This window comes from Nicotiana tabacum, chromosome 10 (assembly GCF_000715075.1).
Source record: "Nicotiana tabacum cultivar K326 chromosome 10, ASM71507v2, whole genome shotgun sequence".
NCBI lineage: Eukaryota > Viridiplantae > Streptophyta > Magnoliopsida > Solanales > Solanaceae > Nicotiana > Nicotiana tabacum.
In genome coordinates this window covers 88,721,049-88,738,577 of record NC_134089.1, presented here as the reverse complement: position 1 = coordinate 88,738,577, position 17,529 = coordinate 88,721,049, and the positions used below count along the sequence as shown (strand labels likewise).

Here is a 17,529-nt window from a genome sequence, read left to right as displayed (position 1 = left end):
TAATGTGCATGCGAACTAATTTTCACCAACTTTGTGTGTTTAATGAATAAGATCCTTTTATGAAATTAACAAAGACAAAGTTAGCTGCTGATATGTTACAACATCTTACATCCAGAAATTGATTCTTTTGTGTTGTCATCTTCTGTACTCCTGAGTTTTGAAGGAGGTAAACTGTGCTGTGGAAATTGTTACTTGCCTTTTCTTTTATGTTAAAGGTATGTGTAAGCCGATATTCCACCAATAGCGGCAGTGGCACCACATATACTTAAGATATACTTGAATTGTCCTAGAACAACGCGTGAGATCACAGCTGCATGGAATAATATTTACAGCAATTCATGATAAAATCACTAATAGCTGCAATGGCAACCACAGTAGCATTGTGGTATCCCAACCAAAGGCCATACTACAATTTGAAGAACCACTTAGAAAGCGAAGGATTTGAAACTATTGTATGAGCGAAAGCATCATCCAAAAGACCTCATGATTGTAGAATTTAAAGATAATAAAACAGTGTAGAAAAGGACTCTGCCTCTAATATATATTATATTAAAACCACGAAAGCCATTAGCAAAATGTCGTTCGCATTTTTTACCCTTTAAAGATAAGTCTTATATTGGACGAAATCGCAATTAAATAATTTTAGTAAATTTTAGAACTTTGAAATCAACTAAAATTTTCTTTCCTTATCTATTCTACTTATTAAAAAATTTCCTTATTTAAAGAACCCTAATATTTAGAAATTTATATCAACTAAGAACTTTTATATCAATAAAATTCTAATTGTAAATAAGGGGTATCCACGTTAGTATAGAATTCGTTTACCTCACATTGCAAGATGCAAAAGTTTGACAAAATAAAGGACTTGGTATAGCTAGAAATTTGTAGCCATGAAATACCTTCTGCAGACGTAAGTATGTATTTTTATTCTTTCTTCCTAATTTTTGAGTTCTTTATCTTTTTTGTTTCATCTTCGATTCTTTTTTTTCGGTAATAGATTACTAAAAATATGTTAAAATAATTTATGGATCATCAATAACTCCTATATTAAGGGAGAACTTATCAAAGAATTATATAATATTTAAAGCACAAAACCCCTTAGTAAAATATTGTTTATTTTATTACCATTTAAAAATTAAGTTTATACTAGACATGATTATAATTTAATTATTTTTTTAATATTGAAGACAACCCACAAACACAATATTTAAAATATAAAAAATAATTCATATAGTATTTCGTATTAGTTAAAGAACAAGAACGAGTTGCATTTGTTCGCAAGTAGAAAGAAAAAAAAGCAGTTAGGTGACATGTGTCTTAAAGAATGGACTTAAGAATACATACGAACATATAACTCTTTAAGAAAATTTTTCGAAAAAAGCTCTTAAATATTCAAAGGTTATGTGTTCTAACTAAAACAAAAAAGCAAGCATGCTAATTTGTAAAGTTTAAACAATTAAGTTATTAAACCGAGATAAATTTTAAATTGAATCTATTAACCGAGATAATTGATGACCTTTTATGGGGTAAAATTTCTTTCTTGTTGAGTTAGTTAAATAGGATCGACGTTTATGATTTTCAGGAGCTTACTTTTTCTCTGTAACTTTTATTTCTTAGTCAAACACAATTTTTCATATAATATTTACGTACAATTTCAAAAAAATTAGATTCATTCAGACAGGTTTCACACGCAACGCGCGTACCTAAGACTAGTTTATATTAAAACCATGCAATTGTGTGCGGAGCAAAAGTGATCAGTAGCTTACTCCACTACTCTGTATCCCATAGTACACTCTCTCTAGTCCAAAATAATTGGTCCAAAGTAATTTATGTTCCACAAAACCAAGGAGGTATTTATTTTTTTTGGTCAGATTTGCCCTTGGCATATTCCTAATTTAATGTACACTTTTAACTATAATTCAGTCTTTACCTGCTCTTGGTCACTTGGTCACTTGTTTACTGAGGTAGCATTAAAGTATTAGTCGCTAAGCTGATATTGCTAGGAGTGTTTTCCTGAAAGGTAAGAAACTGCAAGAAAAATGAATAGGGTAACAAACACATATACATTTGTTTTCTCTGGGAAGAATAACAAGTTTTCTTCATCAAAAATAGAATGGCAAGTTTAGCAGCATAACGCATGAATACACATACTCATCAGTTTTGTATATGATTGTTATAGTTTGCCATCCGTTATAGCGGGAAGGTAATTAGTTTTAGTGCTCTAATTCAAATGAATGCTCTCTTGCTTCCCTTGACACCATGACTTAGACTTAAACATTGTCTCTGTATTCTTGCTCTTTTTCCTTCTAAGTGCAGCTGGTCCAATCCATTGCACTAATACTCAGATGAAAGACTAGGACCAGAAGCCCTCACTCCTCTTCCATGTGTCTTCATATGTGTTGATTCACATGTTGTTGTGAGATCAACTGTATCTACATGTATTACAACCAAGGCCAAATCAACGACATTGTTGATTAAGGTTGATTGAAATAACACTAGAGCATACAGTGTTTTTATGTTTTCTTTTGCATATATCATACTGAAAATACCTTATTATGCCTATGTTGTATATGTAACTCTATTTCTTGTGGTTACTTATTTTCATTTTCAATGTGTAAAACTATTTTTATTGGTACCAGCACAATTGAAGAATTATAGCAAAATACCGAACATGTTGGGCTCGTGCTAAGCTTAATAAGGGAGAATAGAGAAGCTTGCGGTCAATGTGAATTGACCAAAAAACTATGATATTTTCGTTTATTCCCTAAAATACTCTTTCATGTGAACATGCTTGCCTACTTTTACATGGCTATTATTAGTATTATATTTTCAGTCATTTCAGCCACATTTTTTAATTAAATATGAGCATACTTGCCTCACTCGGAAAATATGAGAACTCTGTTAGGAGTCTGCATATTAACCGTAGACGTAGAAGATGGGGGACCATTAATTTTTCAGCCCATCATTCCCTAACCCATTTTTTAATTTGGATAATCTTAAGCTATCTTGATTAAATAATAAGTGGTCAATTTGCTTTTATCACGCCCATTAAGAAAATACTAAATTCTATACAAAAATACATACTATGACTAAACTACCCCTAATTAAACATTTAATGTGGGGAGTAAGAAAACTTTTTAGGGATATGTACATATGAGTTATTTCGTAAAAACAAATTGAATTTTGTCTTGATTATATAACTGGACACTTATTTTGAACCAAAATGAAAAAACAATTAGGTCACTTATTGTGAATCGGAGGGAGTGCTTCCTAAATCTAAATAGAAAACTTTAATAATACATATTTATTAGACGAAAAGTTTTCGTTGTCTTACTAAAATTTTACTAAAATTTGAGGAAAAAGGGAGAAAGAATGTTGTTAGATAGTTAAAGTAACTAAACTATTTGGAGTTCATGTAGTGATACTTGAAATAAAATAGTTAAAAGTATTTTTATAATTACACGTAGAACCCATAGCTCGATTTTGGTGATTGCTCTTTGTTGATTTGCCTTGGATAATGGATACATGCATACGTAATTAGTGATTTCAATTTAAATGGTTTCAATTGATATTGTCACAATACCTTTATTAAAAGTTGTATTACTTTTTATATCTCACTTTGGTACTTGCAAAAAACAATAACAAAGAATTTGGAAAAGTAGCAAGCCATACCCATCACAGTATGAAAAGTAGGGGTGTGCATTCAAATCGGTTTATCGATAAACCGATAATAAATAATCGATTCGATTTTCTGAGTTATCGATTTCGATTTTGTCCTTTTCGATTATCGGTTTATCGATAAACCGCTAAGATATATTAAAAAGACAAATATGCCCTTATTTTATAATACTACCCTTTCCCTTCACTTGAGTCCCTAACCGGCTAACCCTATTTTTCCTCCCTTCTTCAGCGCCGCTTCTCTTCAGTCTTCACTGTGCGTTGATCCAAAACTAGGTGACTCTTCAGTCTTCACTTTCTGCTTACAAAGTACAAATCTAGCTCTGTTCTATCGCCACTCGCCACTGTCGCCGTTGATTATCGTCGTTTCCGGAAAGCTCTTGGCAGGTACCATGTAGAAATTAGTTTTTGTTTTTGGTTAAGAATGATTTATTCTAGTCAGTTCACGCTACCCCTAATTGATTATATTACCTTCTTATTAGTCATTACTAGTTTTATGATTCATCAATTGAATATAGTACTATACTTTGCCAGTATTGTCTTCAGTTCTTGTACTTGTAAGAAATCTCCAATGTCTCCAACTACAATGAGACATGACATTAAAGTGAAGAGAAGAAGAAGAGTTAAAAGTGGAAAGCCATGACATTAAAGAAAGCCCTTCTTGATTTAAACCAGAAATGACAGTAGGGAATAAAGATATGTTCAGAAACAAGATGATTAAGGTGAATGTTAGTTTGGTTGACATGATTATAATGCTGATGAGAGTCTGTATGTACTTTGCTCTACTGGGATAGAGAAGTATTATTGCAGTGATGGTTTGGAAGATTTTGTTTGTACAAATATACCTTCTTGCTGTTTATTGTCTATATGTAATGTGATAAGTTGTTGTCTCCACACATGGCTACCTTTTGCTATAATATCTTTATGAGACAGAAACATTGACCTTGACAGTAGAGTATATAAATTGTCTTGACTTCAACTTCTACTAGTTTCGATCAAATTTGAAAGCCTGAAACTTTTAGTTCTTAATGTTCTTCTAAGTGGATACAAACCAAATTTGACAGTGGAGTATATAAATTCCTTTTTAATTCTTAATGTTCTTCTAAGTGGATACAAACCAAAGCTGAAAACCTGAAATTTTTACTTGCAGTTGCGCTCACTTGACAGCTCTAAGACGAGATTCAATTGCGAAGAGTGTTGACTTCGTCTTGCTTTGCTTCATTCAACTCGTTTAAGACTGTAAGTTACATTCTTCATTCACTTTATATGGCTGAAAATAATTCTTCATTCACTTCATATGGCTGAAAATGATAAAATTGATCAAGTGGTAGAAACTATGCGATCAGTTGCATAGGGGTACCTTTATTTCTTGTGGTTCAATTCAAGCATACTTGCTCGATAGAGCGGTACAAATTGCAACTTTGGAGCTGATTTTGTTCATTAGAGTTGTTTTTGAGCTGTTTCTTCTGTTCGACTTTGCTTCTACTTGTTTGTAGTAATTTTTGAGCTTGTCTTTGTCAAGTTGCTTCTTTGAAAAGGATATGAGGTAACTCACCCTTTTAATTAAGCATTTATTTTGGTTCTGGTTGACTTGTTGTGGTATTGAAATTCCGGCCTCTCTGCTTCACTAAATTACTCTGAAGTGTTTGAAACCAGTTAGTACTTGGAATAAGCACTCCACTGTCAAATTATGTAATTTTGGGCTTTCAAGAATAATGACAGATGCAATTAGGAGAGATTCTACATCAATTGGCACTTCTAAAGAAGTATCGATGGCTGCAGAACTGATTCCTAACGAACCTTTCACGTAGTTGTGCTCCCATAGATGTAAAAAGTGTATCATTTGGTGATCATACAATATACAAGAGTGGATAATTGTTCCAAATTGTATCTAACTAATATCCAGTGATATTGTTTATGTATGTAATCCTTTATATGCATCAGATCCTCTTTCCTGTCATTTCATGTCAAAATCCTTTATATGCATCAGATCCTCTTTCGTGTCATTTCATATTGCCAATTCCTTCTATCTTTCTTATATTAGCTTCTTTTTGTCCATATTAGTTAGGCGTGTTTATAGCGATATACTTTCCGTGGAATCCCGCAAATTTTCTTATTGGTGTAATCGATAACCGAATCGATAAGCCCCAAAAATCGATAAATCGAAATCGAAAAAATCGAAACCTTATTGAAACGATAACAATAAGCATATGTACAAATCGATAATCGATAAGTAATTATCGATAAGGATCAAAATCGAATCGATAAATCGAATGCACGCCCCTAATGAGAAGGGTAACACGATGTATAATAAAAAAATCTAATTTTATTCACGTTGGGCTTCGGTCTTCACTAGTAGGAGTAATAGGTTTCTAACACGTTGTGATTTTGTATAAGTCATTACAAAATTGATGCTCAAATAAATATAGTAAACTTTTATTTTGCCATATTCAAGCAAATAAAAATTTAGAAATATAATCCAATTAAATTATACAAGCTTTTGGACGGGAGATGATCATTGTTACGCGGAAACTAATAAATATTCTATTTGAGTTGAAAAATATATTATGTTAAACCTCTTTTGATATAATCTTAATCTAATAAAATTTTACTTTATTAATCGAGTAATTTTTTCCCGCAATAGCCAAACATGCGTTTTTAAATATTATTAATGCTATGTTTATTATGGAAGCTAGTAAATAGTAATACGCTACCTTAACCCTTCTCGCCTCCATTTCCATCCCAGCAAGAAACCAAACTGTATGTATTTACGATGACCCTTTTCACTGTTTCTAACGTTTCTTTCTTCCCTTTTCTAATTCCCATTTTTTTAATTTTCATTTCTTTTTTTTTTTCTTTCTTTTTTCAGCACCAATTTGATTAAGTATGTCGGACGACGAGAGAGAAGAGAAGGAATTGGATCTGACAAGTCCAAAAGTTGTTACCAGGTATAAAAGTTCTGCTGAAATCCTCAACAGTTAATATTCTTGTTTATCTCATTCTTTTTTTGTTATTTAATTTCTTCTTTATGTTGTGTTAAAAATAGAATTTTTACATGTTTTCTGTATACCCCTATTGATTTTTCGATTGAAAATGTCCTCCCTGAAAATGGGGTTTCTCTATTTGCGTTATCTGATAACTGAAAATGACTGCTAATGTTACAAAATTTTGTACTAAAAAATAATCAAACTATGTAAAATGCATAGTAAAAGAACAGTTTGATTCCATAGTTAATATTCTTCAACCCCTTTTGTTCTTTATCTCATTCTTTTTGGTCATTTTTTGCTTTATTTAGTGTTAAAAAGAGAGGATATTTTCATGTTTTCTGTATACCCCGTTTGACTTTTGGATTGAAAATTCTCCCCTCGAAAATGGGGTTTGGGAAAATTATGTTATGGGTCTACTAGGAAAGAATATTTACCCGGTTTAGCCCCTGTGTTTCCTTAATTACCTGGTTTAGCCTGATTTTTCCTTGAACACCTCTTATGCACTATTATACACTTTTATACAAGGTGGACGTATTGTTTATCATAAGTGTATAATGTTTGTATAATGTCGTATGATGTTGTATACCGTGTGTATAAGCACACTTGCTAAGAAGTATAAGGGTGCTGCTGCAGTGGCGAATTTAGGATTTCTAGAATATGGGTGCACTGCTAAAGAAAGGAGAAAACAACTACTTAAGTGGGAATCGATACGTGTTCCTTTGAGTAAATAACTCAACATTTAATCAAGTGCACCATTCAGCATGAGTGTCAACATATAATATTAAACCAATTTTAGAAAATACATACATAAAATACCTAATTTGACGGAGAGACCATGGGTTCGCGTACCCTGTTAAATAACCTATAAATCCACCCCTGTGCTGCTGAAATCGTCAACCATAAGTATTCTTTATCCCATTCTTTTTTTGTCATTTTCTGCTTTTTGTATGTGAAAGATAGAATATTTACATGTTTTTGTATACCCTTTTTGATTCTTGGATTGAAAATTGTTCCCCTAAAAATGGGGTTTCTCTATTTGGGTTATTGAAAAACACTGCTGATGTTACTAAGTATAAGGGTGCTGCTAAAATCGTCAACACTCAACAATTAATATTCTTCTTTATCTCATTCTTTTTTGTCATTTTTTGCCTTTTTTGTGTTAAAGATAGAATATTTACATGTTTTTTATGTACCCCTTTTGATTCTTGGATTGAAAATTTTCACCCTTAAAATGGGATTTCTCTATTTGGGCTGTCTGATTACTGAAAATCACTGCTAATGTTGCCAACTTTTGTACTAAGAAGTATTCAAATTATGTAAAAGTTGGTAGTAAAGAACAGTTAATATTCTTTATCTCATTATTTTTTATCAATTTGTACCTTTTTGTGTTAAAGATAGAATATTTACATGTTTTCTGGACACCCCTTTTGATTCTTGGATTGAAAATTGCCCTTTAATGGTGTTTCTCTTTTGGGGTTATCTGATAACTGAAAAATCAAAATCACTGCTAAAAGGGATAATTGCACTTTTGGTCCCTTGATTATTGATGATTTTGATAATGTCCTTGTTATATTTGGTGAGTCCATTACTCAAATGGTCACTCACCTATCCCAAATTATCGGCTAAAGTTACTTTTCTTTCATTTGTAACAACAAAGTCTTAACTATACATATAGCACTCAAAAGTTCACTCAACTAGATTTTTCAAATTTTGGGTTGCCAAATACCTATTTTACTCTCTAAATTATAAACATTTATATTCTTTTTTTAAAAACGTTTTTAATATTATGATTTTTCTTTTTTTAATTTATATTATGGACTTACCTATAGAATAAATAAATTTTATTTATAAATTAAAAAAATAAAAAGCATTTAAGCATATATAATGCCGGAATAACAAAATAATAAGCATAGTAAGAAAAATTAATTAGAATAATTTGTTCGTAATAATAATTTTAATATTAGCAATAAAAATTCAAAAATTTATTTACACAATTGAGAATGAAAGAAAATAAAGGTTGTAAAATATATATTCCATGCATGTAATATAAAAATAGTTATTTAAATAAAGGTATTTTTATAATATACATTATATATTCTTGAAAGTTATGCTCAATTATATTATTATTCTGTCATTATATGAGTTGAAAACTATTTTTTTATTTTATAAATAAAATATATTTATTCTATAGCCCACAATGTAGATTAAGAAGAGAACAAATTATAATATTTAAAAAGTTAAAAAAATTGATAATTTAGAGGGTAAAATAGGTATTTCACAATCAAAAATTTGGAAAATCTAGTTGAGTGACCTTCTGAGTGCTATAGCCTATAGGCATAGTTTAGTGACTTTGTTGTTACAAACGAAAGAAAAGTAACTTTAGCAGATAATTTAGGATAGTTGAGTGACCATTTGAGTAATGGACTCGTTATTTGGTTAAGCACATTTAACCTTTTACTAAGTATAAGAGTGCTGCCGAAATTGTCAACAGTTAATATTATTTATCTCATTCTTTTTTTGTCATTTTCTTGCCAAGATAGAATATTTATATGTTTTTTATACCCTTTTTGGTTTTTGGATTGAGAATTGTCCCCTCGAAAATGGGGTTTCTCTATTTAAGTAATCTGATAACTGAAAATCACTGTTAATGTTGCCAAACTTTGTACTAAAAAATATTCAAATTATGTAAAAGATGGTAATAAAAGACATGTTTCCATTTTTTGCTTTGTTGTTTGTCAAAAATAGGATATTTTCATGTTTTCTGTATACACCTTTTGATTTTTGGATTGAACATTGTCCCCTGAAAATGGCATTTCTATTTTTGGGTTATCTGATAACTGAAAATCACTGCTAATGTTACAAACTTTTGTGCTAAAAAATATTCAACTATATAAAAGATGGTAGTAAAAGAATAGGTTGGTTCCACAAATAGTATTTTATCAAAAGAGGAAGAAGAAAATAAACAGTTTGACACCCAATTAGTAATGATAAAATAAAACAAAGTTGGTAATAAATTTGGGCAAGTTACACATTTGGCCGGTCAACCAAAAATAGTTACATTTGCTAGCCGAATATACAAAAACATACACTATTTTGTATAAAAATGTACATATGTTATGTATAATATTACATTAAGTCATTAATAATATACAAAAATTATACAAACTATTATTTTGGTGGGCGGCTATTTATGTCAATTTATCATTAGATTTTTCTGATATTTTGCTATTGATTTATACAGTTACCAGTTTCAAAAAAAATATTTTGCTATTGATTCTGCAGAGGCTATGCAGCTAGTGGTGTCTGAATGCAAGACAAAAGCTAAGATAGTTGATCTTTGTGAAAAAGGAGATGCCTTTATCAAAGAGTATGAGCATTTCTCTTTTTTATATCTTCTCAGCCAGATTTTCTATTTCCGAGTTTCTGTTTATGAGTGAATCCTGGTACAGGCAAACAGGGAATATATACAAGAACGTGAAGAAGAAAATCGAGAGGGGCGTGGCATTTCCGACCTGCATTTCAGTTAACAATACCGTCTGCCATTTTTCTCCACTGTCTAGTGATGAGACAGTATTGGAAGAAGGTGATATGGTGAAAATGCAAGTAATAGTTAGAGCATTTTGAGGCGATTTAATTTCTTTCAATGATTGTGCATGGTAGGAAAGAGACGTGTAGTCTGTGATCCAGTTGTAACTCTACAGGGGTCGTTTGGTTGTTGGTTGGAGTTATGCACGGTTTAGTTATTCATGTATTTTATTCATGTATTTCTTATTCATACATAGATTCTCTCATAACTTATACATGTACTCCCTCCGTTCCAATTTATATGGCACCATTTGACTAGGCACAAAGTTTAAGAAAGAAAGGAAGACTTTTGAAATTTATGGTCTAAAACAAACCTTAGACTGTTACATTTGTGTGGCTATACATCTTAATTAAGTGTAAAAGGGTAATTTTAAAGTTAAGTTGCTTCTAGTTATAGAAAGGTGATATTCTTTTGGGGGCAAACTAAAACAGAGGGTGTGTCGCATAAATTGGGACGGAGGGTGTATTAGTTATGCGGGGTCGTAAACTAGAAACCAAACACCATACTTGATGTGCTGAATTTTATGCATAGCAACTAAATACTACCAAATATAGAATTGGTTATGCTGGTTTCAATACACGAATAACTCACTTCTTAACCAGTGACCTAACGACCCCTTAAGGTTTAATTGTTTAATGCTGATCAGTCAAACCCTCATCCACTCGACCTCCTGAAATTGTGGAAATTTTCAACTACTAGGGCAAACCTCACTTGTCAATTAATTACCTTTGGAATTGTAATTTAGGTTATATATGTTGCGGAAGCCAAATGTATATAGTGTGAATAAGTCACAACTACTATACCAAAAATTATGACAGCCACCAAATAATAAATAAGACAATAAAGCAATAATAAAGGGAACACCAGAATTTACGAGGTTCGGCTAATTTTGCCTACTCCTCGGACACAACCAATATTTTATTCCACTCCAAAAATACAAGTGAAATAATACTAAAGAGAGAAGATACAAATGCCTTAAACAGATGAGAAGGCAAATGAGAGGTGTGTTTCAATCCTAAACATTAGGCCTTCTTTTATAGGGGAAAAATCCCCCCAAACTTAACTCCCAACCAATGTGGGACTTTGGCATTTTGCCAAACTTCAACAAATCTCCACCTTGGCAAAATTCCACATTTTCAATTCTCTCTCAATAACAAATTTTGGTTGTGTCTTCATCTTCAATCTTCAGTGTTCAACAATGTTGATCAAATCCAAACAATGTTGAAACTTGACCGCAGTCACCACCTTTGTCAGCATATCAGCAGGATTCTCTGTAGTATGAATTTTCTTCACCGTGACTCCACCTTCTTCTATGATTTCGCGTACGAAATGATACCGAACATCAATGTGCTTCGTCCTTGCATGATAAACTTGGTTCTTCCCTTCTTTGTCCTCGTTTGATTTTGAGGACGACCCCTCACAAACAGTGCTTCTCCTTCTCCGCCCTTCTGTTTTTCTCGCTTTCTTTGTTCATAGCTGTACAAAGCTGAACAAACTTCTCTGAGAGAAATTTCATCATTTCCATGGAGTAGAGTAGTTTCAAGGTGCTCGTACTCATCAGGAAGTGACGCCAACAACATTAAGGCCAAGTCACCATCATCATAAGTTGTATCCATATTTTGCAAATCTGTGACCAACTTATTGAAACTGGTGATATGTTCATTCATCGTGGTACCAGGAACATAGGTGAAGTGAAACAGTCTCTTCTTCATGTACAATTTATTTTGACTGTTTTTCTTCAAAAATTTATCCTCCAGTGCTTTCCATAATTTACTTGCAGAAGTTTCCTTTGTGTATGGATATTTCTGCTCTCTAGCAAGGTAGGATCGAATGGTACCGCAAGCAACACGGTTGATAATTCTCCAATCTTCTTCTCCAATAACATCTGGTTTCTTTTCTTCAATGGCCAGATCTAGCCCTTGTTGAAAAAGGACATCTAGAACCTCGCCTTGCCACATCCCAAAATGTCCGGACCCGTCAAAAATTTCTACCGCAAATTTCGCATTTGACACAATTCTTGTCATAAGCGAAGATGCCAATGATGACGTATTGTTGACACTTGATGTAGATTCTTCTTGTTTATTGTCCCCCATATTTGACACAAATATTATTTAATAGCTGACGACACAAATCAAGATTATTTCCTTTCTGATGTAGAAGATCAGACTAAGCTGCAACTACAGAGCATACTCAGACAGAACCTTGACTCAGTTACCAAGATAAATCTTTTCTGATGTGGAAGATCAGACTATGCTGCAACCACAGAGCATACTTAGACAGTACCTTGGCTCTGATACCAATTGTTGCGGAAGCCAAATGTATATAGTGTGAATAAGTCACAACTACTATACCAAAAATTATGACAGCCACCAAATAATAAATAAGACAATAAAGCAATAATAAAGGGAACACCAGAATTTACGAGGTTCGGCTAATTTTGCCTACTCCTCGGACACAACCAATATTTTATTCCACTCCAAAAATACAAGTGAAATAATACTAAAGAGAGAAGATACAAATGCCTTAAACAGATGAGAAGGCAAATGAGAAGTGTGTTTCAATCCTAAACATTAGGCCTTCTTTTATAGGGGAAAAATCCCCCCCAAACTTAACTCCCAACCAATGTGGGACTTTGGCATTTTGCCAAACTTCAACATCATATAGATGGCTTTATTGCTGTAGTTGCTCATACGCATGTGATCCAGGGAGGACCTGTTACTGGTAGAGCTGCTGATGTAGTTGCAGCTGCTAATACAGCGGCTGAAGTTACTGTGAGGCTTGTGAAACCAGGAAGGAAGGTAATGTGTAATCTAACTCTTTCTTATTCTGGCACGCTAGAATATTTGATGTTATATAATGGAAGAGTCGGGAAACGTTATCTTGCGTCAAGTCGAGCTTTTCAAACTTTAGTTACCACCACTTATATGTATAGGACGGTTCACAGTAACAATTATCATTCCCTTATGGAGACTGCAGGAGTAACAATGCGGGTCAAGTGCCAGTTGCTAAAGATTAGTTGTGTGTTTTACACTTTTACCTCAAAATATTGTTATCTATCTTATCAAAATGTTGACGGGTGCGTATCAGATTCTTCAAAAGTACTGCATTTTTGGAGAGTCCGAGCAACATAGGTTTTAGCCTTTAGGTGGGCTTGATTAGATAGAAGGAATGTGATGAATATATGGGTAAGTCTGTTAAGTGCTGCTTGGAGGATGTTTATTGCCATCTGCCCAGCCTGATTGTGCTAGGAAAGTGGATTTGAAGTTCAAACTTGAGCATCAAAGTGAAATTTGAAAATCAAGATTTGTTTGGCTTGAATCTTGATCCTAGCTCTAGAAGCAAGACCTTTACTGTCTCAAGTCTTGGGAAAAAAGATCATTTAGTTGGAAGTGCCTAATGCGCGAGTAGTCATTAAGCAGTGGTGACTTATGGTTATATGATCATGTTTTAAAAGTGTGAACTTGTTTCTTAAAATAAGAGTGTATTTAGCTAAAGATAAGACACAATGGAAGAAAAAGATTCATATAGGTGATAGCACTAGTTAAGGATATGTTTTTAGACTTTTTAGAAAGCTTCTAATATTATTATTTAGTGATTTGTTTTAATTATTTTTATATATATTTAACTTATTTACTTTTAGTTTATTTACTACTCCCTCCGGTTCACAATAAGTGATCAATTTGCTTTTTCATTTTGGTTCAAAATAAGTGTCAAGTTATGTAATCAAGAAAGAATTCAATTTGTTTTTACAAAATAACCGCTATGTACATATCCCTAAAAAGTTTTCTTACTCCTCACTCACATTAAATGTTTAATTAGGGGTAGTTTAGTCATAGTAGGTATTTTTGTATAGAATTTAGTATTTTCTTAATGGGCGTGCTAAAAGCAAATTGGACACTTATTGTGAACCGGAGAGAGTATCTTATAAGACACATTAAAGGAAGAAATGTTCCCTAATTAATAATATATCACGTTTGAGACTGCTATTATCCCCTCCTAGTTGCCTCAATATGCTGTGTGAGTTAATTATTTATGCCTTGGTCTTGTTTGAGTGTTTTGAAAATACTACATAGGTGGATTTAAGTTCAAGATTAATGACGACTTGCCTTTTATCTTATGCTTGTTGTTTTGACAGTTCATCCCAGTAGTTCTTTTCTAGCTACTGTTGTTATAGCGACTAGTTTCTGTTAGATATTTGTTGCTCAGTTTCTTTGACGTTGCAGAAATCGGATGTAACAGAAGCTATTCAGAAAGTTGCTGCAGCATATGACTGCAAGATCGTTGAGGGTGTTTTGAGCCATCAAATGAAGCAGTTTGTGATTGACGGAAACAAAGTCGTCTCAAGTGTGTCCAATCCTGATACCAGAGTAGACGATGCAGAGTTTGAGGAGAATGAGGTCTATTCGGTTAACATTGTTACAAGCACCGGTGAAGGAAAGGTAAAATGTTGAAACTTTGAGGCCGGACAATTACATGGAAACCAAAACTTATCAATTGAAAATGGGCTTTTCTCGTTTTTGGCCCGTCGGCCGAAGCTATTTACGTCCGTTAGCCAGAATATACAGAACATACACACTTATTATGTATATTTGTATATTTATGTATACTATATGTATATTTATACTTGATATACAAAACCTATGCATTTGCTGGCTATTAATTTTTTGAGCGGTCCAAAAATGGAATTATCCCAGTGAAAATCTCACAAGTATTTACTTTCTTGTGCCATTCAAATTTCGCAGCCAATATTGTTGGACGGGAAACAAACAACCATCTACAAGAGAGCTGTAGATAAAAGCTACAACCTGAAGATGAAAGCATCGAGGGTTATCTTCAGAGAAATCAGTCAGAAGGTCCCTATCATGCCATTTACAGCAAGGTTGTCATGATTTTCAATTTTTTTCTTTTTAACGAATTGTGCCGTAGTAAGTATAGTTGTTTCATGATTATCATGTTGTATCCTTGTTCTTCATAACAGGGATTTGGAGGAGAAAAGAGCTCGTGTGGGACTAGTCGAATGCGTTAAACATGAACTTTTGCAGCCATATCCTGTTCTACATGAGAAACCTGGTCCGTAAAATATTTTAGCGCTTTGCATTTAAAAAAATAAAATATTTCACCTCTCTGTTCTACACCATAACTCCATATGCTTAAGCTGCTGTAATTTGGGTCATGTTTGGCCGTCGACGGAAATTAAATAAGGTCGCTACCCAAATATACAAAACATATACACTGATTATGTGTGTATTTAAAATACAAAACCTCTACATTTACTGGCTATTATTCTTTTGAGGGGCCCAAAAATGTAATTATCTCTCATTTCTTTTCTGTGTTGTCATCATATTCCGGTAATGTCCCTTGTACTTGCAAACTTTATGCAGGTGATTTGGTTGCTCACATAAAATTCACTGTGCTATTGATGCCTAATGGGCCAGATAGGATCACATCTCATGCTATCCAGGAGCTGACACCTGCGAAGACAATAGACAATGAGCCTGAAATCAAGACCTGGCTAGCCTTACCTGTGAAGACCAAGAAGAAAAAGAAAGGTACATTTGAAAAATAACTGAAGTAATGTAGTGTTTAGGTTGTCATAACACAAGCATGTTGTTGGAGATAAATGTAGTAGTAACACTTGACAACATAGGTAGATGATATCAGTTAGGTTGGATTGAGTTTTGTTAGTTTTAGTGCGTTACGTCGTTTAGTGTTGTCAGAAATTTATGTGCCGGCAGTTAATATAGAGAACGTTTCTAGTGCTTTTTTTCTTTTTTAATTGAGTTAATTGCACTTTGTCATTAAGTATTGGAGTAACCTTTACTTCATATTTGACATTAATATTATTCATGAATAGTCCAAATGTAACATATTTTAGACATGAAAGGACCAAAATGCTCACTTTAATTAATTTAAGGTTAAATATGCTGAGTCGTATATCAGAAGGATCAACAAATCCCACAAGTGGGATCTAGGGATGGTACCTTGGTAGTTATATCAAAAGGATCAATATTACGTATACCAAGGATCAAAAGTAGAATATACCAATAACTTAGTGACCAAAAGTGCTATTGTTCCTTTTTAATTTTATTTTACGTAATATTGATTCTTGATGAATTAGAATGGAGCTACGTGGGCAGTGAAGATTTTATCGGAACATTGGATTATATACAACCTCGTGAAATTACAACCAATCAGAGTCTTGTATACATAAAGAACTCTCTATTTATTCTTTATTGACTTCCACTTGCTTATGATTAAGACTAATTTGTAGTGATCAATAACTCATTGAATTCTCATGATCACTGATTCTCTATCCTTTGATTAGCAGCTGAGAAAATGTCACTGGAATATAAGTTGGTGGGTGAAATGTTACTGAATGGAATGTTGCAGAGTCTCAACCTATGGAAGGAGAAATAATTGTTGCTGAATCTTAACAAGTTGATGGTGCTTGATTGATTCAATTCCAAGAACTATTTGGTTCTCATTGTTATTTGATCTAGGATTAATGAGGTCGTTTTGGACCTTTATTGTGGCCTTTTTGCTATACAAGACAGTTCTTTGTCCGGAGACTTTTGTCTTGTTAAATTATCCAGTGGGGTTTTCAATTTTCTAATGCTTTTATTGTCCAAAGCTTCAATGGGTGTGCTGTACTCTTCTCACTTTTGAAGTTGGATACGCGAGGGTTGGTGCACTGTGTGGTCTAGTGGTCACTGAAGTGGGAAGAGAATTGTGCGTTTTAAAGTTAAAACTCTAGTTGAAGCAAAAGTGACAAGATGATATTTCCTCATTTGTTACTTTAGTGGATAGACTTATATCTTGCCCTTGTGTTGGTCGGCTCCGATAGAAATAATTGAGGCTATGACATAACAAAAGAAAGAAGGATGGATATATATAAATGAGAGTTCTCTGATTCTATTTGCGAAAGAGAGTGCACATTGCAGGGACCCTACAAAAAGACAGAGCAAGTGCCATTGTTTTATTAAAGTGAATAAACGAAACAGCACTTTTTAAAATGAGTGATTTAACTTGGCAACTGAAAAGAAGAGATGGCATGAGCTTCAACACAGTAATCCCTATTTCTTTCTTGATCTGTTACATTGTTGGTCCCCATCGCAGTTTAAGATTTCTTTTATTAATTAGTAGAATCAGTTGGTGGTCATCATATTCGTTTAAATTTGTAGTTAATTGAAATGTATTTTGCTTTCTTCACTTTTTAATGTTCATGTATTTAATGGGCTCGTACAGCTAAACTACATAATCGCCCATGTTTTCCTAAAT

At 33.1% G+C, this 17,529-nt stretch overlaps 1 protein-coding gene across 4 annotated transcripts; it reads left to right on the top strand.

Annotated features, from left to right (window-relative positions):
• The first annotated feature begins 3,870 nt into the window (after positions 1-3,870).
• LOC107823398 (ERBB-3 BINDING PROTEIN 1) lies at positions 3,871-17,072 on the top strand. 4 transcript variants are annotated; one of them, XM_075223101.1, is made up of 10 exons: positions 3,871-4,065; positions 4,829-4,917; positions 6,548-6,626; positions 9,948-10,032; positions 10,115-10,248; positions 14,475-14,690; positions 14,994-15,130; positions 15,230-15,321; positions 15,633-15,800; positions 16,580-17,072. In XM_075223101.1, exons 5-10 carry the CDS (start codon positions 10,228-10,230, stop codon positions 16,666-16,668), a joined length of 723 nt encoding a protein of 240 aa, XP_075079202.1. In that variant the 5' UTR covers positions 3,871-4,065; positions 4,829-4,917; positions 6,548-6,626; positions 9,948-10,032; positions 10,115-10,227; the 3' UTR covers positions 16,669-17,072. The 4 variants fall into 4 exon arrangements, with proteins under 4 accessions (XP_075079202.1, XP_016505519.1, XP_016505517.1 ...); XM_016650033.2 differs by having other exon boundaries at positions 16,577-17,072; XM_016650031.2 differs by having other exon boundaries at positions 10,115-10,268.
• Positions 17,073-17,529: the final 457 nt, after the last annotated feature.